At 37.4% G+C, this 26,650-nt stretch overlaps 2 protein-coding genes across 2 annotated transcripts in view; both read left to right on the forward strand.

Annotated features, from left to right (window-relative positions):
* Positions 1-1,777: 1,777 nt before the first annotated feature.
* hepacam2 (HEPACAM family member 2) lies at positions 1,778-12,844 on the forward strand. Its single transcript, XM_011480826.3, has 9 exons — positions 1,778-1,971; positions 5,244-5,603; positions 5,686-5,973; positions 8,215-8,514; positions 10,220-10,345; positions 10,559-10,580; positions 11,055-11,089; positions 11,908-11,981; positions 12,062-12,844. Exons 1-9 carry the CDS (start codon positions 1,914-1,916, stop codon positions 12,170-12,172), a joined length of 1,374 nt encoding a protein of 457 aa, XP_011479128.2. The 5' UTR covers positions 1,778-1,913; the 3' UTR covers positions 12,173-12,844.
* Positions 12,845-16,382: 3,538 nt separating this feature from the next.
* vps50 (VPS50, EARP/GARPII complex subunit) overlaps positions 16,383-26,650 on the forward strand; it is a 126,102-nt gene continuing 115,834 nt past the window's right edge. The window contains exons 1-2 of the mRNA XM_023959805.1: positions 16,383-16,534; positions 16,957-17,025. Of these exons, the coding sequence (XP_023815573.1) occupies positions 16,502-16,534; positions 16,957-17,025 (102 nt within the window). The 5' untranslated portion in view covers positions 16,383-16,501. The remainder of the gene's footprint in view (positions 16,535-16,956; positions 17,026-26,650) is intronic.

Consider the following 26,650-nt stretch of genomic DNA (forward strand, 5'->3'; position numbering starts at 1 on the left):
TCGTGTTCTGTTTTGAATGGTCTCTCTATCAGTCACACCAGTTTCAGGTTTATCATGAATCACAGTTGTCCTCATTTCAGTCAATTACCCTCAGTGTATTAAGAGTCTGGTTTTCAGTTTGTCATCGTCAGGTCATCTGCTCTGGTTTGTCACCCTCTTTTGTTGCTCCGATGGTTTTTTGTCATGTCCTGATCTAACTATTAGACTTTACTTTCTGCCACCAAGTCCAGTTTCCTGCATTTTGAGCCGTGCACCACTTTCTGACAACATAACATAAATAGAGCAATCAAAGATAAAAATGTTAATTAACATTTTGATAGTATTTGAAATGTGTGCATTTTGGATGAATGGAACAGCATATCATAGATTTAGGGTAATGTCAGCTGGGGTGTAAAACTGGGGTGTAAAACAATGTTCTTGGAGCACCTGAGCCTGCATAAACCTAACTAATCTAAATTAAACCAATGCTAACTAAGTCTTTAAAAAAGTTAGGGCTACTATTATTTTATTTTTCTTCAGCCAGAAAGCCACTATGGGGGTAAAAGAGTCTGGTTGGAGACCCCCGGACTGGTCTCCTCTGTTAAAAACTAAGGCACTGACCCCACCTACAGGCTTAGAAAACATTTGCAAGGAAAATTATTTTACAAAACAGGAAATAGAATTTTTATATTTATTATTTCTTTAAAGCAAAAGTAGCTTCCTTTGGTTGATCTCAACTCATTTGACTAATCTTGTCCTAAAAATATTCCATTAAAACAGAACTTATTTGTTTTTAAGGCTTTTTGAAGACAACGCCCTTACAGCTCTACTTTTCTTCTTTTTGGCTCAGTAAAGCAACTAAGTTCATATTGTTTCTGTACTTCTGTGCTTTTCAGTGCTCTTTCTTTCGTTTTATTACATTACATTTCAATTAAAATGGTTGCAATCTGAACAAGAAATATATTAGTAATCTGTTTGAAAGGGAAGGATTTTCAATCCTGTTACTGTCCTCATGGTCCTGCAGAAGCACCAATGATAACATGTTTGCAGAAAAAAAGGACTTGCAATGGTGCCATCACGAGTCTAGGCACCTATTAATGCAGCTACAATGGAGTTATTCTTTTTCTGCACAGTTCTGTCCCAAACTAACTACACTCAGATGACAAGTGCAAAAAAAACTTTTTTGATATGTCACTGTGGGATGCATTTGATTATTTTTTACGTTTATCTTGAGTTTTTATAAATAGCAGCCAATATGTCATTTATTAAGGAAGCTATTTCACTAAATACAATGTCAATCATCTCATTTTTCTTAGGTTTAACCCTCAAATTAAGTCATAAAGTAAGAATTAGCCACAATTTTCAACTTTTCCAAACATTTGTGTCACTTTGTCGGTGAATATATTAGAAAAAAAATCCCTAAAGTGTGTAGATACCCTGCGACAGACTGGCAACCTGTCCAGGGTATCCACTGCCTTGGTCCACAAGTGGCCGGGATAGGCTCCGGCAGCCCCGTGACCCCGAAAGGGAATAAACGGAAGAAGATGAAAAAAACAAAAGAAAACTTTAAGTATATGTACAGTTCACGTGTTTATAGCTTTTTCCCCTCCTTTATCTTATATGCCTTCGTTCTCATATTGCGAAATCCTTTGCCATGGAAAGCCTTTGTTTCGCAGTCTGATTTAGACCCTTGTCCTGAGGTCATCTCTGTGCTCTCCCTCTGCCAGGTGGACCTCTTCTTGCTCTCAGAAACATGTGGGCGGGGCCAAAAGCTGCATGCAGGAAGGCTTCTGTAGCTCCTCTTATTTCCCTGGCAAATAATGTCACCACAGCCAGTCACATTTTTCTCCTCCTCCTCCACCACCTCTTCATCACATCCTTCCCTCCCTGTGTGTCTGTCAGAAGTCTCACAAATCTCCAAAGGATAAGATGCCATGGAGGCAGCTGGAAGAACAGCCCTGTGCGTCTGCTCTGTTCTGTTTGTCGTCACAGGTGAGCGCTGAGTCTCAAAGTGATGTTGTGGGTCACTGCTGGAGGTGGGAAGTTACTGGGTTTGCTGGTGTCAAATAAGTCGAGCGTAAAAGATTTGGAAAATGTGGATTTAAACCCAGTGAAATTGCTGATATTTAACAAATTAAAAGATCAAAATCGATTTTTGTTGCAGTATTTCATGTCAAATACCCCAAAAGTGTTTCTTTTTCATCTGAACTAGTCATGTAAGGAGGACTATGTGTTTATATTATTTTAAAAGTAGTTAATCTTAGCAGCTTTGTCAATTTGTTTTTAAAGAAAATCCTCTTTTGTCAAGTTGAAGTGGTCAAAGTTGATTCCTTGTTTCTTCTGAAGTGAATATTTTTGCATGCTCTTTACATAGCAGTTGCAATGTGACTTGACAGAATTAGCTTTTTCTGTTGATGTTAGTGTTAGGGAAGGCAAAAACACAAGGTCAGTGGAAAGAAGAAGCCACTGCGGCTACATGTCTGACTCAAACAGAAAACACAACAACTAGAGACTCAAAAACAGCACAAAATAGTTTCCACTTTTGATGTGTGCATCATGAAGCCCCCTTGAAAAGCTCAACTTGTCTTACCTGAAAGAGGCTCAAAAGGATGGAGGGCGACTTTGTTTAGTGTCCAAACAACTTGGATGTGTGTGTGTGGGTGATAAGGAGCAGGTGTTAGTGGTTCTCTGAATGTAGCTGCCTCCAAGTGTCTGTGTGTGTGCAGGCAGGCCTGCTAAACAAAGATATCCTCTCACCTAAAAGCCTATTGTTGATGATAATCTCCTCTCTATCACTACAACAATGCCCAAGCTGTTTGGAGACAACAGTGAAGGAGCGGGCCGAGCACACTTCACTCCGCTGCCGTAAACACTGACACACTCCCACAGACACTCAGAAACTGGCCTGCAGGCCTGAAAGCAGAATGGCGTTTGCACAGCATGTATCATTTAGAACACAACACCAAACGCACAGTGGATCTATTTTGATGAGCTTTATGGGCATCAATCACCAGAAACCTGTCTGACTCTGGCGGGAGGTCATGAGCAGGAAATACAGCAAGCAGAGATGGGGATGTGAATGATGAGAACAGCAAGGAAACAGGAAGTGACTTTGAAAAACTATTACTCATTTAAAAAAAAGGTAATTTAGGTTTAGACATGTAGCCTTTTTATAGTGAAGTTTAATTAATTAAACGTCTACACTAAAGTCTGAGTTACTTTCAGTTCTCTGGTGCTGAATCAGAAAAAGAATACACAAACAGAAGTGTGACTCACCAGAAAAAAAGCTAAGAGCAAAATTTTTTACACCTGCTTCACTTATTAAAGACCACTGAGCTTATTGCAAACTTTCAGCCATCTGTTTTATGTGGTCTTTTTATTCAAACAAGCTAAGTATTGATCAGAGATAAGATCAGCTATCAGATTTGTAAAAACAAACATGGCAGTGTAATTTAGCTTTATGTGACAGAACAAAAGCAGAACGATGAAAAAGCTAGTTAGAACTTTTCTTGGGAGGTTGACAGTTTTGATCTGCCAATCAATGGACAAACTGACTTCACAGTCAAAGATGTTTTTCTCATCACTATATTTAAAGATACTTGTTTGGATTGCAAATAATCGGGATCTGGGAGGCCCCTGACTTGTGAAAACAATGACCTCATCTAAGCTTAGTCAATATTAACTCACAGCAGTTTCAGGACTTGGACAGATTGAGTAGCAGGATACAAATGAAATCTTTTGTTTTTCTTTGATGCTCCCATCTTCCTGTGGGGAAGTCAATGATGTAATGACAGAGCGGAAAAAGACAAACATTTTTTGTTGTTGCTAAATACTGGAAATTGGTCGTTTGTGTCTATAGTCGGGCAAAAAGTATTTATTTCTACTGATTCTACTGAGCCCACTTTCAAGTGGTAGGGGTGTGGACTCCCAACAAGCTCACTCCTAAATAGCAAGAGTAATTGCCATTAAAAAACGGATTCAGACAGACTCGATCCAATCACTAGGCCTACTTACTGACGTTGTCTGGCTCCAACATGGCAGTTTCGTATTGAAAGAAAATGGCAACTGAATTGATTATATCTGGTTGGAGCCAGAAGTAAACTGTTTTCTATGGGTGATGTCACACTTGCTCAGTCCAGTTCTCATATACATTCAAGGATCAAACCTCAAATTCAACCATATTGAAAAGTGCTTGTGCAACCAAAGCCAAAGCCTACATAGATAATAGGTTCAAGATGCAATTTTAAAAAATCTGTTAAATTACCATATATGTTTGACTTTTGTAGTCGACAAAATCATTTTTGTTGTGTTTTCCCTACATTAAATTAGTTTTTACAAATTTTTAGTGTGAGAAACATACCAAGCAGTTTGGTAGACCGAACAAATACTGTACAAATCAACTATTTAGGCCAGAAAACTCCATATTTATGAGACAGAGTTGCGTTTTTCTTAATAACAATAAATAATAATAAAAAAAATACAGAAGTTCAACATTTAGAAAAAAGTAACTCCAAATAATAAGGAAAAGCCAAGAGAAACTGCAAATTCTATGAATTGATTTGATTTTTAAAACAAGGTCATTAGTTGGCTTGAATACAAATTTGATGAGAGATTTTACGACGCTAGTGCTTAACTTCTTTTTACTAATTTCACAAAATAAAGCTTAAATCTACCACAGACCTATGAAAAATGATTGAAGTGGACGATGAGTACTTTGAGCCCATATCAGATCTTCTCAGCTCAGAATCTTTGTGTTGTTATTGGAAAATAAGTCATAAAAGGCACACATCTCATTAAAAGTGTGCATTTGTTTTATTGACCTCTGATGAGAATGTCACAGGTTCGGTTCCTGGCCGAATCTGAACCAGACATGCCCGCCCATATGTCTAAGTTTTCTTGAACAAGACGCTGAACCCCACAATGCTCCTGGTGGTTATAGTTTGGAGCAAGTAGCAGATCACCCATCAGTGTGTGAATGGTTGAATAGGACGGTTACTGGAAAATCCTTTTGGCCTTCTAAGAAGGTAGGAGAACACTGTATAAGTGTACCTTGTTTTACCTTGACTAAAGGCTGTAGCCCTGACTTGAGAACTGATGTCCTTGTGCTTTTTACAAGTAGGAACTGAAACAGCAGCCTTTGAAAACTGATAAGGGAATTGAAATCAACTGTAGCAGATACAAAAGAGGAACTTTCTCCAGTGGTTTAGGGGTAGTTTGTTGGACATCTAATACTGATCTCCCGTTTCTTGTTTCTCCTAACTCAGGGGTCAGCTGTGAGCTCATCCACATCCCCTCGCTTGTTCATCATGTCATTCGAGGAGAGTCCCTGCTTTTACCAGTAGAAACCCGCTTCCCTCTTGATAAAGCTGAGATCCAGGGAACCTGGTCATACACTAAACCGAGTGGCACCAGGATCACCTTGGTCACCTTCACCAAAGAAACTGCAATCATCAACATGGGGTACCGTAACTGGCTCAACTTCAAAGAACCCAACATTTCCCTGGGGATCGAGAATTTGAACAAAGACAGTGAAGGGGATTATCACCTGAGCCTGAACATCGAGTTTCATAACCAAACGGGGCAGGTCATCAAGGAGGAGAAAACGGTTGCTGTAACGGTGGATGGTGAGAGTCGTGATTATCACAGCATTGCAAACCTGATGAGGATTGTTTGAAAACACCTTCAACATTTTTTTCCTCCCAACAGTTCCCGTCTCCGTTCCTGAGATCCAGAAGAGCCCATCTCACTCAGTTATAGAGGACAAAGCCAACGTAACTTGGACTTGTTCTGTCAATACTGGAACCAGAGTTGAGTTTAGGTGGTTCAGGGACAATGCAGAACTGGTTTCCAGTGAGAGATATCACTTCACTCAGGACAGATCTGCACTGCTGATCAGCCCTGTGAAAAAGGAGGACAAGGGAACTTACAGATGCAAGGTCAAAAACCCAGTGAGCAAACCTCTGGAGAGCAAGGATGTGGAACTCAACGTGTACTGTGAGTAGCTTCACAAGCATCTCTTATCAATTCTGACCCAATAAAATGGAAGTTCTTTTGGACCTTTTGGACAGTGGCGGAGCTAGAACATTGTATGTGAGGGGGCAGGAAGGGGACAGAAAAGACTTTGGAAGGGGGGCAAATAAGAACAGCAGAGTGGAAAAATATTTTAAATATATTAAAAAAGCAGTTCTTTAAACAGCTTAAATAAGCTTGTTTTAGTCAACAATGATATTAAAACTCACTCAAAAATTGGGGGCAGTCATAGCTTTTTGCTGCCCTCCCCCACCCAATAGCTCAGCCCTCGCTTTTTTTATTATATTTTCAAGAAATCTGATATATTTTAGGCTTTGCTGGTTTGTTTTAGATGCCAACAGAAAGTTCACAATTCTTTAGATGGTGTCAAATGTACGACGGATCACAACTCGTGTTTCTGAATGCTAAGACGATCAACGTTAAAACGCCAGTCTGCTTGTTTGCATGAGGTGGACGTTTAGCTAAGATTTGGAATAAAAATCAAGATTTCAGTTGTGACCTTTTAGAGCTTCTGCTTGCACACTTTTAAGTTTAAGCTGGACAAAACATTTTATTGTTTAGTCTTATTCGTTCTACAGGGTCTCCACACAGATTTCATAAAAATGCCAACCTTCTCTGTACTGTAGCTGTAGTACTTAAATAATTACATAGGATACGTTTTATTTTAGAAAAATAAAAAAGGAAAAAGTATCCTTCCAAGTAAGAATTTACTTCTGAACCACATCCCGCTGTGCCCTTTTACATTTTGACTTCTTCCTTTTGCACATTGCTGTTGAACGATTAGGTCATATGTAAATTCCTGTGAGGTCCTTCTGTTTGCTGACAGTAGAAAACACAAGGCTTTTATGCAGAAGAATTTGCATGGGACTCTGGATGCCAAAACCTTGCTGGCCATTCCAATCCAGATTAAATTCAAAGCCAAATTTTTGTGTAAGTTTGAATGGGTTTTTGTTTAACTAGAACATACATGTTTCAACTGAAAAAAAGGGTTAAACACTTCAGTAGATACGTATTTCTGTTGTGTTTGGACTGCTTCCCACCTCTTCAGTGAATTGTGAAAATTGATGAGTTTTAAGTAAAAGCAAACATGTCATTTATCTTCTTTCAGTGGCGGAGCTACAACATTTAAAAAAAGATGGCAAATGAAAATCGTTTTTTCGCTGAACTCAAAGTGTTGACAGTGACAGTGCAACTAAACTGACTGGGCAGAACTTGAAATTCTACTGATCTAACAAATGAATTTCATCGTCAATACTTATGATCTGCGGCATTTAGCCACATCTTTCAAGACTATTTTCTTTAAACATGAGTCTTACAAAAATATGATTTTCCTTTTCATAGCATGGAAACAGGGCAGGTTTTGGCTAAGTTCAGGGTGCTGATGGCCCAGAAAGGCCGGCATACACAATACAGGGGCGAAGCAAATAAATTAAGGGACTAAAGATTTCCTTTAGACAAATTGCTTTTTTTAAGTTTGCAATTAAAAAAATAATGATACTCATAGTTACTCAAAAATTGGGGGGCAATGCTTTTTGGCGAGGGCAGCCCTCCAAGCCCCTTGTAGCTCTGCCCCTGTCCTCTTTACAATTTTGTTATTTTTCAAGGATTTTTTGTCCAAAGTGTCACACAGAACTGATCAAAAACACGATTCAATTCAATTCAAATTTATTTATATAGCCTCATATTACAACATAGCTGTCTCAATGGGCTTTAGACCGGTGATTGTATAAGAACATAAAATAAGTGATCAAATTCAATAGGTAATGGCTAAACTAAACTAAACAGATTAAGCTAAACTGGGCATCCCTGCCCTTAGACCCTCCGTCTCTGCAAGGATTATAATAATGATAAAATGATATATAATAATTATATCATTATTATAATCCTTGCATAATGATTGTAATAAAAAAGTTCTGTTCCTAAATTCGTCTTGAGAGCTGGTTGTCCCTGAGTTTATTACAGTTGTATTTGCATTAAGTTTCAATTTGACCCCTTTTTTGTCAGTAAAAAATGTGCATCTCTCACTCATTTTTGTGAGCCAGCTGTTCTCTTGAAAATTACTTTCTTAATTTGTCATTTGGTGCCAATTTGAATTCTTCTAAATGCAACTCTACAATAAATGTTGTCCTTTAATGGGTTTGATTAAGGTTTCTTTAAAAAAAAAAAACCTCTTTAATTATAATGAAATGTTATGTTGTCATGCAGATGGTCCTTACAATTTGGAGGTGAACACTGACCAGGGCCTCCGGACAGGGGGGGTTTTCACCATCAACCCCGGAGAGCTGGTCTTCTTTGAATGCCAGGCCGACTCAAACCCACCAAACAGTTATGTTTGGATTTCCAAGAGACACAACGAGACTCAGATCATTACGGAGGGCCCGCGTCTGGAAGTTCTATCCTACCGGTTGGCCCAAGCTGAAGACTATCTGTGCCGTGCCTTTAATAATGTGACAAAGAAACAAGACGAGGCCCAGTTCACTCTGGTGGTGGCCAGGTTCGGAACAGGTGGGTAAAACATGGCAAGAGGGAAAAGAGTGCGGGTGGGTTTTGGGAATCCTTTGACAACAGTTTGTTCTGGCAAAACAGTTTTGAGTTTTGAGGAAAACTACACTCACTTTGGTAAGAAATAGAACAATAAAAAAGATCTTCCATTGCAGCTACATACTGAGAACAGTTCATGAAAATACAATAAAGCATAGATGGCCATTATAACAGGTTTTATCTGGGTTGATTTATTTTAGCTCACATCTATGTTCGAGTTCAGTGACTGGGAAAGAAGCGGCGGATGACAGCTGTTGTGTTTGTTGACTGAGTTTATAGCATGTAGAGTTTCTGTGTACTGACATTGATATGTTGTCTTGGTGATACTGAGCAAGGCTGACTGATGACTTTTGCTGATACCGGCCATGATTTAAAATCCTGGGAAAAATGTGTCAACAACATTTGCCTTTCCCGTTTTTTGGATCCGACATGGAAATGTTTACAAATAACAACGTGCACACTGATACCAGGAAACTAAAAGTATTTTGTACTCTACATATTGGGTAAGTGATATTCTTAAGTCATGCTTAAAGTCCCTCTCCGGTGATCTTTTGATCTGTTTTAAAAGTGTTCCCAGTGGTCTTTTAATAATGATTATGCCATTTTTAGCTAAAATAAAAAAAAACTGTCATTTTCTAGGATAAAGTTTCTGCAGGGGTGGCAAGAGTTTATTGGAGACTTCATTGAGTTATGGTGCAGAGTAAGCACACCCCTACTTCCCATCATCTGTCTGTTTACACACTCTTCTGCTAACTTACAGCTCCTTTACACCCCTCAACCTCACATTACCAGTGCAACAAAAATGGCGAGCAGAATCAGAGCTATCCAGCTGTACAAGTTAGAGCCAGATTCCAGCGTGGACAGGAAAAACAAAGACGTACATGGATCTATTTCTCTACAAGAGGATGCATCAGAATAGAGCGGAGCAGGGAGCTTGTGTCTTGCCATTGCATTTTACGTCACAAATACACTCATTTTCAAACTTTTTCCGTCTTATCCTGATTTGCAATGATTTGGATAAAGAAATGCCCTGAAAAATAAATTTAAGCTTAATTTTTTTCTATATATCTTCTCCATCATCAGAAAAATAGTATGTGTTCAAAACACCAACTCGATTTTCATTAGAGTCGGTCTCTAACGTGTTCTACCTCTCCCTTATTATATTTCTTCTCTAGACAAGTCATTTAAGTTATAAATTGGCCAATCAGATGCCTCAATAAAATAGTCTCACTTTTTGAGCATTTGAAATGTTTTAAAGATTCTCCTTTGCCTGCTTTTAAGTGGCAGGGGTGTGGACTTCTAAAAAGCTCAATCCGGATTAGTAAGAGTGGTGGTTGCCACAGAAACGAAAGACAAAACATATTTGGACCAGTTATGTTCACCGATATCATCTTGCTCCAACATGGCGGCATTCATATCACAGAAAAATGCAAGTGTGGTTTGAATCGGAAATAAAAAAAATTCTGTGGATGATGTCACACTCCCTCAGTCCAGTTCCCTTATACATTCAATGTTTCAGCCTCTAAAAAACAAGGAAGAAAAAATACTAAAACTCTCAGCAAATCCAGTATTTTTAGTCATTATCAGCGTTTTGATCAAACTGTATAACTTCATAAGCTTTGTTTTAATGATTAAACGATAGACCCTGCACTTCCTTTTGTGTTGACAGACAGAGGGAAGCAAATCCAGGAGGCTGGCTCTGTGTTGCCGCTGGCAGCCATCAGTGTCTGCTGTTTGTTTATCATCGCCTGCATGTTGCTGTTCTTTGTCAGAAGAACCTGCCATCCTAAGAGAGGTTAAAAAGATCTTCATTTTCACTTTGACCCACATTTTTCTTTTCTAAAAAGCAAACAAGCTAATCTTTATTAAATGGGAGTTCAGACTGAACTGTAACGTCAAAATTCCACCAGCTACCGATTAAAAAAAAAAGTTATAATAAACTGAAGGCAATTTTATGGTCTGTGTGGTTGTTAATAATAATTTCTCGTTGTGTCTCCAATATTGACAGTGCTTATGAGCATTTACAACAGGTACGTAGCATAATCATTGTAGCAGCACAGAATCTTTCTTCTTTTGTTCTTTCTTGTAATCATGACTTCAGTTTTCCAAAATGTAGAAAACACTTGCCCTCTTAAAGATTATTTTGCAAAATTTGATTTTATTCTGGTGACGTTATTTTTTTATTGTGGGTCTTTTTATATGCATGGACTTCTAATTCTTCTTATGGACTTAACCAAGGTGTCTTTCTTTTGTCTAAAAGCAAACGACATCATTCACATTAAAGGGTGTCTTTGTTTTTCTTTGCTTTTAAAGTTACAGTTTATGTACTGTATTTTGTGTGTCTTTGAGGTACTTTTGTGTAAAAATAACGTTTTTATGAAAGTTTGACAACTACTCACATTAATCTTAAATCAGGAAAGGGGCAAATATGTTTTTTTTTTTTTACCATCAATATACATTTTCATGCTTTTTGCATTGATTGATTGATTGATTCTCTTTTTTAGGCCATTTTCACAGCAGGATCGACCTCATCGCTCAGGTGAGCTTCTGTTTGTTCTATTTCAGTTGGCGACAACAGAAAGATCACCAGTGTAACAGAGCTCGCTCTTGTTTTTACACTTCAACATTTATTTATATCATAGACCTTCTTATTAAAGAATGTAAAATTAATGGACAGTTGGGTCCATGTTTTGTGTCATAGTCAACGGTTGTGTCCAAATTCCTTCACGACCCCTACATAGTGCACTATATAGTGCACTTGCATATTCGTAGTGCCGTCTGAATCTACGGTTCCAAAATCCAGAAATTTCCCAGAAATCTCTGCAAAAAACCAGTGTGCATATATGCTCACTAGATTGGCGAATACAGACCAAAAAGCATTGCATTTTAACGATTTCTGTGAAATAAATATATTTACTTTATTTATTTTTTTATAAACCATCCAAGCAATATCAGAGCAGAGTGGATTCATAAGCAGTCTTCACAAAGTTTCCATATTTAATAAGTTCTTACTTTTGAAAATCTGTGAAGTCATATTTACTGTTCAAAGAAAAAAATATAGATAACATGGTGTCTGAGTTATTTTTAAGGACTAGGGCACCAAATAGATAGTCGCACACTATACAGTGTTTTTTAGCAGTTAGTGAGTAGGAAGGGAATTCGGACATACCAAAAGTCTTTCTTGAGGGAAAAAAAGTTTAGGATATAAAAACGTAGGGACATTAAAGGAAACAAGACTTTGATATTGTTCCCAATTCAACACTTTTTAATTCTCTCTTAATAATCAGTTTAGGAGGAGATAATACTTCCCTGAATAAAAGCCAAAGTTGCTCTGACATTTAGAATCTACATCAACAGGTCATGAAGATGCAACTGAAGACTTTGGCATCTATGAGTTTGTGTCCCTACCAGGAAAAATGGACTCTACACAGGTCTTTAACCATGCTAATCGGAATTTAAATAGGAGGGAGCAACATTTTTAAATTCTTACTTTTCTGTTCCTTTCTTTCAGGCGTCCTGTAGATCTCTTTCTCATTTCGAGTCCGGTCAGGATTCACACACTACGATCTACGACGTGATCAGACATGTTCCTGAAAACCAGTGCCAAAGTTTGTTGATGTAAGCAGTAGCTGGATATGAAATGCTTCCAGGCATAGACGTCTATGTAGCCTTATTTTCAAAAGCTTCTATCTAAAATGGACCCACATCGGGGTTCTGTGTCCATTTCAGTTGTAAATGATGTAAAAGAGACTAAATCAGACTATGCACTGTTATTGTTTTGGATTTAGGACTGTTTTTAGTGAGTTTTACGTGGTAATAAATGACTTAATGTTCATGCATTAAGCAAATAGATTATTATTTAATTCTAATATAATATACACGATTCGAATAATATATTTTTAAATTTTTCACACAAAGGTGAAAAATGACTTTAATTAAGCAAGACTGAGTTCTGTACATCTGAATGATGAGACTGTGAAAACTACTGAAACCAAAAGTGGGATTTTTGATCCTCTAATTCTCATCTCAGAATCCTCAGATAGGGAAATAGTCTCCTGGAGAAGTGTTAAGTAAAGGAAGTTTCTTGTATAAAAAACATTTTAATTGACTGTAAATTCTGTACATGAAATGTTCTACAAATGCTTTATGTGTGATGTGATATCAGTATGTTTCATTTTAATGACTTGTGTCCTGAAAAATACTTCAAACTAGCTGGGGAACTCAAAGAAGAAAAAACTAATCAAAACATTAAAATAAATAAATATAAAAATAACTAAATAAACAAACAAACAAACGAATGAATGAATGAATGAATAAAATAATAAATAAATAAATAAATGTGTATATATATATATATATATATATATATATATATATATATATATATATATATATATATATATATATATATACACACATTTTTTTTCAGGGGTTTAGTTTTCATGCTTAAAGTGCTCTTTTTCCCCCCTGGCGCTATGCCTTCAAATGATTTTTTACCATGGCTGTTTAAATGTGGAAATCTAGTAACTGATAGCTAAAGACATAAAAAAAATAGGATTCTTTCAGACTTTGGACACTTACTCTACACTCTTAAATCAGGGAAAGACTATTTCTTGGTAACAAAAGTCTGCTTTCTGCTTCATTGCAATTTTTTTTTCTTCCAAATGGCCTCACTCTTTCAGAGACGCCAAACTGCTCAGGATGCTGACTTTGAGCATTTCTATGTGTGTATGGATCTTAGTATGTAATGTAACAGCAGAGGGAAAATGAAAAGCCTATGCAGCGTCAAAAACGGTTGCTGAAAAGAAGTATTTTCTGTTCAAACTTTGGGTTCTGTTACAAACTTTTTAGCTGACATAAAAAGTACACTCTCAAGAAAAGAGAATCACACTCTTGAGATTCTCAGGTTTCACAGAACTGCAGCCAGATCATCAGAACTTCAGCAGAAATGATAGCCTGCCATGCCCACCAATCTGCAGCAATGACCACACTGGGATGCTGACTCTCCATAGTTTGTTAAACTGGGTTTCTTTCTGTTGTTGGGGGATGAAGACCTTTCTGTGTTTTGACCAGAGTCAGGGTAAATGTCACTGACAGGACTTGATCCGGGAATACCTGTGGTGTCATTCTAGAGCCAAACACAGTGACTCAACACTTGAATCTCTTGTTTTACATTTAAATTGCAAAAAAAGAAGCAATTTTAAATCAGATAAGAGATTCCAGATCACCATACCTTTCTTTACATTTTTGTTAGTAAAGGCTTTCTGTACTTGAACCCAAATGTAGCACATTTTTTCTGCTCTGCTTACGTTGTAAAAGAAAATATCTTAAAAAAAATGAATTGTACTTAAAAAAAATGAATAAATCGTACAGTTTGCAGTTGCATGCTGTTTTGTACTTTATTAAAGACAAAGCTATTTATTATACTGTGTGTCTTGCTGTTTTTGGTTTGTCAAAGTTTTTCCAGGATTTATTTTAAATTTGCTATTCTTTAAATATGGCAAACTGTTGTTTTGATGGTTTATCACCAGTGATCACATCTTACATAAATAAATGACTTGTATTTGTTTTTCAGAGATGTCAGCAGGGTGTGTGTTTGAGAGCATTTGGTATGTTGGTGTGCTGCATGGCCGGCACGGTGCAGATTGGCTGCAACAGACGGACGGTTGGCATGTGGCAGAGTGCACTCCACCCACTTCTACTGACACCTTGTCACGAGTTCACATGCATGGGTTAAGGTTTTTTTTTGTTTCATGTACATAAATGCATGTAAAAAAGAAAAATATAGATTTAGGCGAGGCTGAAAAATGTAATAACTTTATTCTAAAAATAGACCATTCCAGAGGTTGGTTTCTATGATATTGCTTTTTTTTATATAGGAAACATATCAGGAAAATAATTTCATTCCAATTTTAACAGCTAAAAGAAATGAATGCATTGATACAAATGATGTCCACATAGTGGAAAATAAAGTGTGGTATGTCATAATTCTTCCTGGCACAACTGGCTTATCGGACCTTGCTCTAATTATAGCTCATAAACTGAAAAACTGAGTGAGCTCAGTCTCGATTGTGGCATCTCCGGGTAGAGACGCCATCTGTTCCGTCTAAGTGTATACTTTGAGGGCGGCTTCACAAACAGCAGTGGAGTAAATCCACCGAAGAGAGCGGCCTCACCTTCATTTGACTGGGAAATAGCTAGAGGAACCAGGAACTGGATCTCACTGAGTCTGCAGCAAATTGATGCTTTCAATCAAGTGCTGTTCTCTGAGAGCATGAGTATTTACAGAAAAAGATGAATTAGTTGTCATTACTTTGAATAATTTTACAATGTAAAGTCAAAGGCAGATTGAGTTGGGTCAACAGAATTGCAAAATAGATAAATAAAAGCCCTAGGTCTTGATTGCTAAAATTTAAAACTAGATTTGATTTAAATTACATTAAAAAAAAATCCGGAGAACTAAATACCGTATTTTCCGGACTCGCTCCGGAGTATAAGTCGCACCAGCCCAAAAATGCATTAAAAAGTAGAAAAAAACACAGATAAGTCGCACTGGACTATAAGTAACATCTTGACGTGAAATTTATTTGACAAAATCTGAGACCAAGATATAATAACTTGCACAACCTCATATGACACAATCATAGCAGACTGTTTATCTCATAATTTCACAGTAATCGTTCTCATACTTATTTATTTATCCCTTTCATGAAGCATCTTTGGCCAACTAATACTCTGTTTTCATCCTGTATTTGTAGAAACAGTTGTCATTTTTATTGCATTTCTGAATCTATGAAATCATTGGAAAATAGAATATTATGTTGTTAGCCTTCAAGATCTTACTGTAAAAAAGTTTGCTGATTCTCTGAGTCACTTAACATACTCTTAACACTTAACATACCTCATACATCAAATTGACCCAGGAACATCATCTCTGTTCCTCACAAATGAACATAACAGGAGCGTTAACAATGTATTTATTTCAATTTATTTCTAATATAAGTCGCTGCGGAGTATAAGTCGCACCCCTTGCCAAACTATGAAAAAAAGGGCGACTTATAGTCCGGAAAATACGGTAAATGAAAAACATGTTTGAGTGTTGTTACTACAGTGTTTTGGGTGTTTTTAATTGAGTAAAGGAGATTTCTGTCAGCAAAATATAATTGATATAAAAAGTTCACTTGTATAAATGAATAAGGGAAAATTTTACATTTTGTTTTGACCACATGACACAAACAAACAGCATTTTCGTAGTCTTCCTTGTCTCCATGCAGCCTCATTATTTCTTAATATTGAATTAATTAAAATTTCATGCTGGATGAATATTGTTCTTCCATTAGTTATTTTATAATTTAATGTGGATTACAATGTTTTTAAAGAATGCAAGCAAGTTTTTCCCACATTTATTTACGTTCATTCAAACTTTAAAAAGTAGTCAACTTTACGGAAAATGAGCCAGTACACTTGAAATTTTTATATACCATCTATATATTGTGAACCTAAAATATTCTAATTTAGTCTGAAGAAGACTTCAGTTACAATAGTTCCTAACTACGTGTGGTCTGTACTGTACTTGCTATTTTGACACTCATACACTTAATTAAATAAACTTAACATGTACTACTTTTTGCTAAGGGGAAACTGACTATTTAAACGTTTACTTTTGTAAACGTTTACTTTTGTTTTTGTTTGCTGAATTAAATATGTTTTAGAATGCAGTTATACCTCTTACTTAAGTACAGTATTTGTCTGATTCGACTAGGAAAAATACAGGAGATAATACCTACACTACATTTCCCAGAATGCTTTAGAATGTTTCCGGATTTTACAACTCCTGTCACGTGACAGTCAACCATGGCTACCCTCTCGTAATGATGTACAATAGATAAAAAAGAGGCTCTTTCGATACTTTAATAATTAAATTTGTCTACTCAAACAAGTTGGACTAACCATGCAGAAAATCAAGTCACTTATGGCCCGTCAGGTGAGTAAAGACGGACTTTATGAGATATTATTACAGCTGCAGAAGCTAACTTTGCATAGCTAAGCTAGCTAGCCTAGCTAATTTGACAGTTTTTTTTTCAACCAGACAACATTAGCTGCTATTTTGTGGACTCACACTCGGATATTAAAGTCTATAATAAAACTACAGCGCAAATGTTGAGTCACTTTGGTTAAAACATTTGCATGATGCACAAGCACAGACTTAGTTGTTGACAAGGCACAACAGAGCATATCACATACATACATATCGCTACACAAAATCTTTTGACCAGTTCCCTTTTCTTCACTAAATGTTTGTTTGCGCTTTTCCGATGAAAAGCAACCTGCGTGAGAGCAGCTATGATGGGCTGAAATGATGAATTTACGTCACGTTTCTGGTTAACGTGGGTCTTATTTTGACAGGGCCTGAAAAGTCCTCAAGAGAGCATGGCAGAGCTCAGTCCTGTTGAGAATTTGAGAATCCCAAGCAAGGTAAGGTTCGAGGCTGAAACTGTTCTGACACTAATGTGATTTTCAGGCCGTCACATTGTATGAGAGCTCATTATAGCAGATAGTCGAAGGGAAGGGGATCACTGTTGAAAGACTGAGAGTTTAACAAGTTATGAGTAAATAACATAAAATAAATTTTCAGACTTCTGTTCTCAAAGATCTTTATTGTTATAAAAACTGCATAATTGGTGATTTAAAATAAATGTAGTAAATCTAGTTAACTATTGATCGACTGGCATTTTTGGAATGTTTGTTAGTTACGTTAGTTAATTGTTATTCTTAAATTTAAAAAGCGGATTGTTTTAAAACTAATAGTTTTTAATTTAACTAACTCATTCAGTTAATATGATTTGTCTTTTTTTGAAAAAATAAATACAAATAAAATAATGGACTGATGAATGATAGCTACACAATTTCTAGTGTGACTTTTATTAAAAAACATTTTTCCATTAGATAACTGGTACCTTAATGTGTGAATGTGTTTTAGTTGTCTCTGCGTGGCCCTGCAATGGACCGTGGTTGGGATAGGCTCCAGCATTCCCATGACCTCAAAAGGGATTAAGTGGGTTTAGAATATGTAAGGATTACTTGCATAGAGCAAAAATAACTATTTTTAAATATTTATTTTTAAAGTAGAAAAAAAGACTACTTATGATGGGTACCTCTACTCCTAGTTTTTAGTGTTATGGCTCAAAATTGAATTATTTATTTATTTTTTAACCTTTATTTAAACAGGTAAGCCATTCTTAATGACAATAACGGCCACAAATTCTGGGTGGTAAGATTCTGCCTGAACATTTTTCTAAGGCGCGTTTCAAAAAAAGAAGTTGCCAGTCATGCATTGTCACAGGAAACACTGTCACCATCTGCTTGTGCAAGTTTAATTAGCTGACTGAACAGAAGTGCAGTGTCTCTGTATAATCTGCAATTACTCACTAACACTTCAATGCACTGCCAGCTTGTGGCTGCACTTTGCTTTTTAGCACTGACCTTTTTATAAATGTGTCTGAGGACAATTTGGAAGGTGACGGGATCAATTTATTCTCAGTGTTGGGTGAAATCAGCCCAAGCAATGGAACTAGACATGTAATTTCTCGCCCTCTAAAGTCTTAGCATTTCCCTTTGCTTGGATTTATTGTTCTTTCATTTGTACCCTAGATTGTGATGGGAATTTCTTTTTTAGTAGAGTTTAGTAGAGTCAACAATCTTTAGTAGAGATTGTTGAGAAACACTTTAGGAACCTCTTTAGTTTTTTTTTTTAACCTTTATAAATGCTTTTTTGAGCTCCTAAGCGTGGGTCTGAATGAAAGCAATTGGGAGTTTCTAGAGAAGCACAAGTTCCTTTAGCTTTGGTTTCAGGTGACACGGTGAAAGCGGATATCCTCAAATTAAACAACACTTCAGTTTTGAACCTTAAATGTTTGTTTTTTGCAATATTGAAATCAATAAGATAAATGATGGTACCACTCCTTCTTTGTTTGTCCTTTTATCATTAAGCATTATAAAGTAATACCATAAAATTAGTGAGAGTGGATGCGTCTTAACCATTGGCTGTATAAAAACAATGGTCTTTTTTTTTACACCTCCCTTTTGGCTCTCTGATTAAAGATAAATAAAATGTAACATTATTTTGGACTACAAACACTTTAACCAGAGCAAAACATTTTAGATAATTCAAACTTCATTCATTCACAAACAGATGAAGCATTCAATACGTTTTACTTCACGAGGCCCCAGACTACAGTACCCATAATGCATTAGCAATCCATCTAAAGGTGTGGCTTTGCAGTCATAGAAAAACAAATTGACAGATTTTGGAGCGCCATGTACCACAGAAGATAAATTTGAGATTAGCAAGTACAAGCAGAGTTTATACATAAAGTGCGCTGGATTACAAGGCAAATTTCCCATAGTAGAAACATTTTAAGGATTTTAAATGTGTCTTATGGCCCAATAAATACTGTACACTCTACATTTGCTGCACTGACATGATCCTATTGTCACAGAACAGGCAGACAGCTGGTTTCAAATGCAGCAGGTTTATTAGCTCTGCTAAAAGTCCACAAAGCTAAAGGGTCAGGCAGGGGTCAATAACGAGCATCAGAGAAGAGATTGGGGTAGTCAGGATCCAGGCGACATTCGGGGCAGACAAACCGAGTCAAATACAGAACATGGTCAGGAAATCCGAATATCAGGCCAGGATACAACACTCGGTAAAGAAAACAGAGTGGCACAAACAATACATCGCACTGAGTGAGGCTCAGTACAGGGCTTAAGTAGACTGTGAGTGTTTTGTAAATGAAAGTCAAGTGTGTGGCATCCAAAAACTGTGCGCTGAATTTCTGGGAGGTCTAGTGTTGAGATCTCTGGAGATGGTTCCCGCCGATGACCAGAAGGGGAGACAGAGCTCTGATTTCTGACACCAATACGGTAGAAGGTGTCTTTTATTTTCAAAGCAAGTCCTGTGAACCTCTGTCAAAAGTTATTAACTCTTTTATATTCTATTTTTTTCTCCATGTTTACGTTTTATTTATGCTAAAACTTCCAATATTTCAAAAATCTTTCTCATAATAGTAACATGAACATAAATGCAGTGTCTAATTTTTCTAAAGGGTGAAGGAAGACATTGTGGCTCCTGTGGAGGTGTAGGCAGTGAGAAATCAACCTGAATGATTCTTAACGTGTTGAAGTTTGCAGACCTGCAGTCTGGAGAACTCCAGCCAGTCTGTGTGACTACACCGTAGAAAATGACTTGTGGATCCTACAAAATGAAGTCACTTTTAGTAAGCTTGTTGGAAGTCCACACACCTTTCACTTTAAAGCAGGCAACATAAAATCTGTCAAAGGTTTCCTAGATTCAAGCAGGCACTACATACTATCATTGAGGCATCTGATTGGTCAGTTAAATAAAATCAGGATTAGCAAGAACATGTTAGAAAAACGTTAGCAGAGCAAGAATGGCTATTCTGACACAAACATTAAGCATTGACTGTAAATAAGAACTGGACTTGCTCAGTCCAGTTGTCAGTCCAGTTGTCATAAACAGTCAATGCTAACTGTTTGTGTCTATACATGCGCCTCCCTACTGTGTGTTTAGCCAAAACGAAGCGGATAATATTTTTGTTGATGCTTTGTCCTCTATGACCCGACCGCTTGATATCTCCGCTTACAGGAAAATGACTCGACTTCCCTGTGCTCCTACCTGTTGCCACGTAATTCACTAATATCACTATAGGAGCGACTGCAACCTCATGTTCTGCTGTTCAGAAGAGACTTGAGGCAGAAGAGCTTGACTAACTCTGTTATTGTCACACTGATACATACTGATTTGAAGCGTTTTCTGCTTTCCATTGGTTTCGGACATAATTCTAGTCGTTTATCTCTCTGCACACTGCTGGCAGCAACAACTGGCTAAACTGTGAGGGGAATGACTGATGTGGGGAATAACTGATAGATTGTGCTGCTGAACCACTGTTTAAACTCACCTGCTTTGAATTATGGTCTTGTTTTCTTCTTTTCTGTGTGGGCTCTTATTTTCTCCCAGTAAACCCCCTTTAGTCCCTGAACTCTCACAGTTGGCGGCTAGTTTTCAAATCTACCCCTGCCCTGATGTTCATATGAACTCAAAGACCCACTCCAATGGAATTGGTGTTTTTTGGTCTTTTTGCCATGTTCTTGTTGAATTTTTCTCATAATGGAGGACACAGGGAATCTCTTTATACCAGGATCCAGTCACTGGAAAATCGCCACAGGGATCCATCATTTTTTAAAATGTATAGAAATCAAAAGTACATAAACAAATAATAAAATTAAATTTGATACATAAACCTAATTAATTTGTTGAATTTTTAATGGGGAACCAGATATGAGATGTAATTTCAAGACACACTCATTATTCATGATCTGATTCTGTATTTTTCTTTTTTTTTCTTTTAATTTGCACAATTAATTGATTTAAAAAAATGGTTGTAATTTATTTTACTCTATTGCTATTTCCTGAATCTCTGGAATACTATTTTACTTTTCTCAAATAAGCATATACAGTTTTATTAATGCAGGTTTGACTTTGTTGAGTTTAAAAGTGTTGAAAACTCACTTTTCTAACCAGCAAAATTTGTGTTCAAATGGAAAAGGACTAATATTGAACCGGTACAAATTATAGCTTAAACTGAATCATGAAGCTTCTCAATGTGACTATCATTGATTTGGAAAATTGCCTCTGATAACTCAGCCCTATTCTGTTTCATTTCTTTTATTCTCACTGTACCACCCATCTGTAACAACATGAATGAAATCAGATTAAATGCATATATTGTATTTTTTGTTATCCAAAAAAAAGAACAAATGTTTCTGTGTTCCAAACATTATTCTGTGTTCTCACCAGCAGGGGTCACTCTTTATTCAACTCTGATCGCACAAGACAGAACTCATTCATTTTCACAGGTTGAGTTCATCTCCAGCCGAATATTTTAGTATCATCTAGAATTATAGCACTGTGATTAGCATACTACCTTGATGTGCTGTGTATATTATCCTAGGACATTATCTTTTTTTAGTTCACCCAGGAAATAATGAGGCCAAACTTTGTCAGTGCCCCCACCAGGTCTTTCAGAGCGGCTAATGTCCAATTATACATTCACGCCAGAATGTGCAATGAGTCATCCATCGACAGCATGACAGCACCGCTGCACAGTGCTGCAGATTTTACCTCATTGATAGACGCAGCTGAATGAAAAGTGGAGTAATCACAAACGTCCCTCCATGAATTCCGTTATTCTGCGTTGACCCAGCAGCTGTCGACGGTGCTGAAGCTGAGACGGTACTGCTGGCTGTGATTTGTCCGTATCTCCCTGAAGACAAGCGGGTTAAACCTTCTCTCAAAAGCAGATGAGGACATACAGCCGGTTAAACTAGCATACATATTCAACACTGATTACGGCGGGAAGGCTTTTAATTTGTTCATCTAATGACTGTTTCCATCGCGGAGATGATTCTGGCTCCTCGGCTTCCGCTCACGGTGTGTCTCACAGGATTTTTCATGGCTGTTTATGCACTACTTTGTTTTTCAGAGGACAATGTGTTGTTTGGTACTTTTGTTTCAAGGGTTTTTTTTCTTCTGCCTTACATTTCAATCAGGGCTTCACATGAAAATTGAAACGAGCTTAACACTTCTGTATTTCAGAGGCAAATAAATTGCAACTTTCTCCAATAAGGTGACAATTTTATTAATTTAGCATGAGGGATGGTTTGTTTGTCCCTCATCCTTTGAAGAAATATTTGATTAAAGCCCGGAGGTGGCTCGGGTTTTGGGTTTGTTTTGCGTGGGCATTTGCCCGAGCAACAACTGAGGATGTGGTGTGACGTGTCAAATTCAAGATTTGCAACATTTTTTACAAAAGGCTGCAATTTTGAGTCCAAGGGGATTTAACTTTCCAGCTAAGCTGGATTCACTGGAGACTCAGCCCTGACTGTCTCCTTCCTATGAGGTTTTTCTGTCGTGAGTTTCTCTACCAGTGACTCATCCATCCCAGCCTCCCTCCTTTTTTTTGATTTTTTTTTTTTACCCCATATATCATATTTTAGCTGATTTCCCACCCACTCTCTTTGTGGCAAATCGTGATCTCCTACCTTGGTAGCTATTTTCAGTCTGCATTATTCACCTCCACATCCTCCCTCCTATGGCTGCACTTCATTTTTGTTTTTGTTTTTAAGCATGTCTACATTCATGCTTGACGGAAAGTTTGTGCAAAAAAAATCTATCCTTAGAGACTAAGGATGTCCCAATATTTAATTTGTTCTTATTACGATCAGCTCCTTATATTTCAAGCTTATTATTTCAGACAAATATTCTGCTAGAAGTCTCCATTTCAGGATAATTTATTGTGACGCTATTTTCTGCAAGGAGGGGCACAAAAACACAGCAAAACCAATCTAAACTGGTGAGATATTCACAGATTTGGACTTCCAGGATCAATAACTTTTAAAAAATGTTTTAAACTGACTGCAAGTGTCTGCATTTGGTTTTCTTAACGCAAACAACCTACAAAGGCACTTCATCAGAAAAAAAAAATCATTTTTCTGTTTCTTTTTAATGACATTGGTTCTCTGTGTGCTGCTGACAGAAGAGACCCAGTGAGATGCAACTGCGGGAGAAGGGGATTTGACCTCTGATGACCCTTTCCTTATTTGTTTCACTTTGACAGTATACAGAATCTAAATAGAATATTTAAGCTATGTAACCAGAACTTCTTTTTTAGGTTTACATTATCACTGTCCATGATCACTTTTCCACACCCAGCAGCCAATCAGAATCGAGTATTCATGGTATAAGCAGAATTAACTACTATAATAATAATAATACCCAAAATGTGATATCCATCCATTCGGACGCCAGGTCTTAAGAGGTTAAATAAAGATTTCCATATTCTCTAAAAAAACCTGAACTAATAAATGGTTCTATTAATATAAGCTATTCATGAATACTTGTCATCATATTTATGCTGCAACAACAAAATCATTCATTCAATTATTCATATTAAAGATTTTTTAAATAGAGAGAGGATTTACATCTGATCAAAAATGTTCACTAGTTATGAAGATGCTAACAGTCACCAGCTTTCTCTACTTGACTAGTTTTTAGTAGCTAATAGTTAACTATTTTTTAGTAGTTGATATAGTTACACTATTCTTACTAGATTGTTAAAGCGACTTAACAGAATTGGACTTATTAAGCGTTATATGATAAAAGAAGATTAATTAAAAAATAGAAAAAAACGGGATCTGTTCATTAAATAAGTTTATTTTTTAAATGTGTTTCAGAGGAGCCGGTTTAGCTCGTGCTGGTTTGCAGCGCCTTCCGTCCGTGAAACCAGGGTTCGACTCCGGGCTGCTCCCTGTTCCCTTCTCTACCCCTGTGCCGGTTCCAAGCCCGGTTTGAGAAGGTTGCGTCAGGAAGGGCATCCGGCGTAAAACATTGCCAAGTTTACCATGCGACTTGTTCGCTGTGGCGACTCCTGATGGGAGAAGCCGAAAGAGAAAAAGAATTTTTTAAATGTGTTTCAGAAAGTATCAGATCGGGACTCAATATCGTCAGATACTCCAAAAAAACATGATCTCTACTAAAGACCCACTTCAATGAAAATGGTGTTTTAAACATGTTCTCATGTCATTTTTCTGATGATGGAGGAGGTATAGAAAGAAAATTAAGCCTAAAATTGCCTTTCTGAATATTTAAATCGCTGTCAATCAGGAGCAGTTAAAAAAAAAGAAGTTTAATAAAGATTGTATTTGTAATGACGAAAATTCACTGGGCCACAAGCTCCCTGCTCCGCTCCATTCTGATGCATCCACTTGTCAATCAATCAATCAATGTAACTTTATTTATAAAGCACTTTTCATATAAAAGTATAACACAAAGTGTTTTACATTAAAACAAAACAAAATAAATAATAGAAAAACAAGCATGAAAATTAAAATAAACAAGCACAAAAATAAATAAATAAATAAAAATAGGGCCCCCCTCCCTGTACCTATACACAACCCCCCACTTCTTTCACATCTCCCACCCCCTAACTGTTGGGGAAAGACAATAAGCAATAGGCTGAGCACGAAAACAAGATGTTGGAAACGCTGATAATTGGAACCTCCCTCTCTGTGAACAGCTGCATAGACAGCTAAATGCAGCATCACAGGCGGGGACCGCTCCACCACAGCTAAGTGGTCATGCAGGTTCCCATCCAGAGCTGCAGTGGCTGAACAGCAGAGGGAGAGGTCCCAACTGAGGGGGCACCGGAAAATAAATAAATAAATGAATATTAGACAAATAGATCTTATTTTTGTTTTCCTCGTCTGAGCTGGAATCGAGATCAAAACTGGATAGCTCCAGTAATGCTAAACATTTTTGTTGCACCGGTAATGTTAAGTTGTGGGTGTGAGGGGCTGTAAGCTAGCGGGAGAGCGAGGAAACAGATCAGTGATGATGAGAAGGGGACCCACCCACAATTCAGAGGTGAATTTCTAATCAACTACTGCCGTTCTGCAGAAACTATGTCCTAGAAGATTTTTGGATTTTTCATTAATCTTCTTCCGTTTATTCCCTTTCTGGGTCACGGGGCTGCCGGAGTCTCTCCCGGCCACTTGTTGGCGAAGGCAGGGGACACCCTGGACAGGTTGCCAGTCTGTCGCAGGGTAGTGTCCACAATCACACCCCATGCACTCTCACATTCACACCTATGGACAGATTAGACAGATTTAGATTAACCAATTAACCTATGAAGCACGTTTTTGGATGGTGGGAGGAAGCCAGAGTCCCTGGAGAAAACCCACGCATGTACGGGGGGGACCTGCAAACTCCACACAGAAAGGTCCCCCATTGTTGTTCTGTTTCAGGTCCCCCAGCTGGGACTTGAACCAGGGGCCTTCTTGCTGTGAGGCAAGAGCGCTAACCACTCAGCCACCATGCAGACAATAATGTATACCTATACGTATACATTATTGTCTTGATGGTTGTTATTTTTGCTTAGAAGGCTGGTAAGAAGAATTTTCCTCTCTTCATATAGGGGTGTTTCTTGCATAATATATAAGTGAACAGATTGCTTTGATCCCATAATTTCATATGGGATTAAGGGGACCGCCTTCTTCCTAAGCCGATGGTCTGTTTTCCGTGCCACCACACTTCAATGTGGGGATGAAGCACTGTGTCGATCCTGTGTTCAAAACATAAGTTGGACTGAGCATTACCCAAGATAAAAGCCTTCCTCTCTCTGCATATAGAACGAATATATGCCTGATGTTGTGATACCTTACCTATGAGAATGGATGACATTCATTCAGAAATTGGGACGTTTTAGCTCAGACATTCATGTAAATAAGTAACCAAACCTGCAAAACAAAATCTCTGTTGGACTTTAGTTTTGACATGTGATCATGTCTTGACTCTTTAAAGGAATCATGAGATGAAATGGATTTAAAATCTCCTTCATCTTAAAGATCCTCCCCTCCAATAAGCCTCAACGGGTACTTGGCATGCTATTCAACGAAGCTCCAATGTTTCTTAATGGAATCAGAGGGGTGGGAAATCTGTGTTTCTTTTATTCCCTGATGCCCCCGTCTCTTGACATCTACTTACTTAATCAAGTTGCAAAATTCTCCAGGAGCCCTAAGATGAATGTTTTTTCCTCTTCACTCGTCCTCTGCTTGTTTGAAAGTTTCATGGGTTTCTACCCTTTTTTCGTCTTTGTCCTTAAGACCTTCAGGACTGTTTTAATTGTTCTCCTCTTTGCTAACTTTTTTTGGTGAAGTTTTAACATTTTTTCTTCTTCTTGTTTTTGGACATAAGCCTCTATCTTCTGTTTTCAGACTTGACTGATACCTGGAAGTGCCCAATGTTGCTCTTGTTGAAATGACTGGTAGAGGCCGACTTCAAATGAAAGACACTCGCTATTGACTTGCGTGTTTCAAGGATAAAACCCTTTGATTTTACTACCTTACTTATAATTCATGAGAACCCTGTCTGTGTGGTGATGGGACTGTATTTTTTAAATCAAGAGTACTCATATTGTTAACGCTTAAATATGTGCATCAATAGATTGACTCGTTCAAACTCACA

The sequence above is a fragment of the Oryzias latipes genome, chromosome 11 (genome assembly GCF_002234675.1).
Source record: "Oryzias latipes chromosome 11, ASM223467v1".
Lineage (NCBI taxonomy): Eukaryota > Metazoa > Chordata > Actinopteri > Beloniformes > Adrianichthyidae > Oryzias > Oryzias latipes.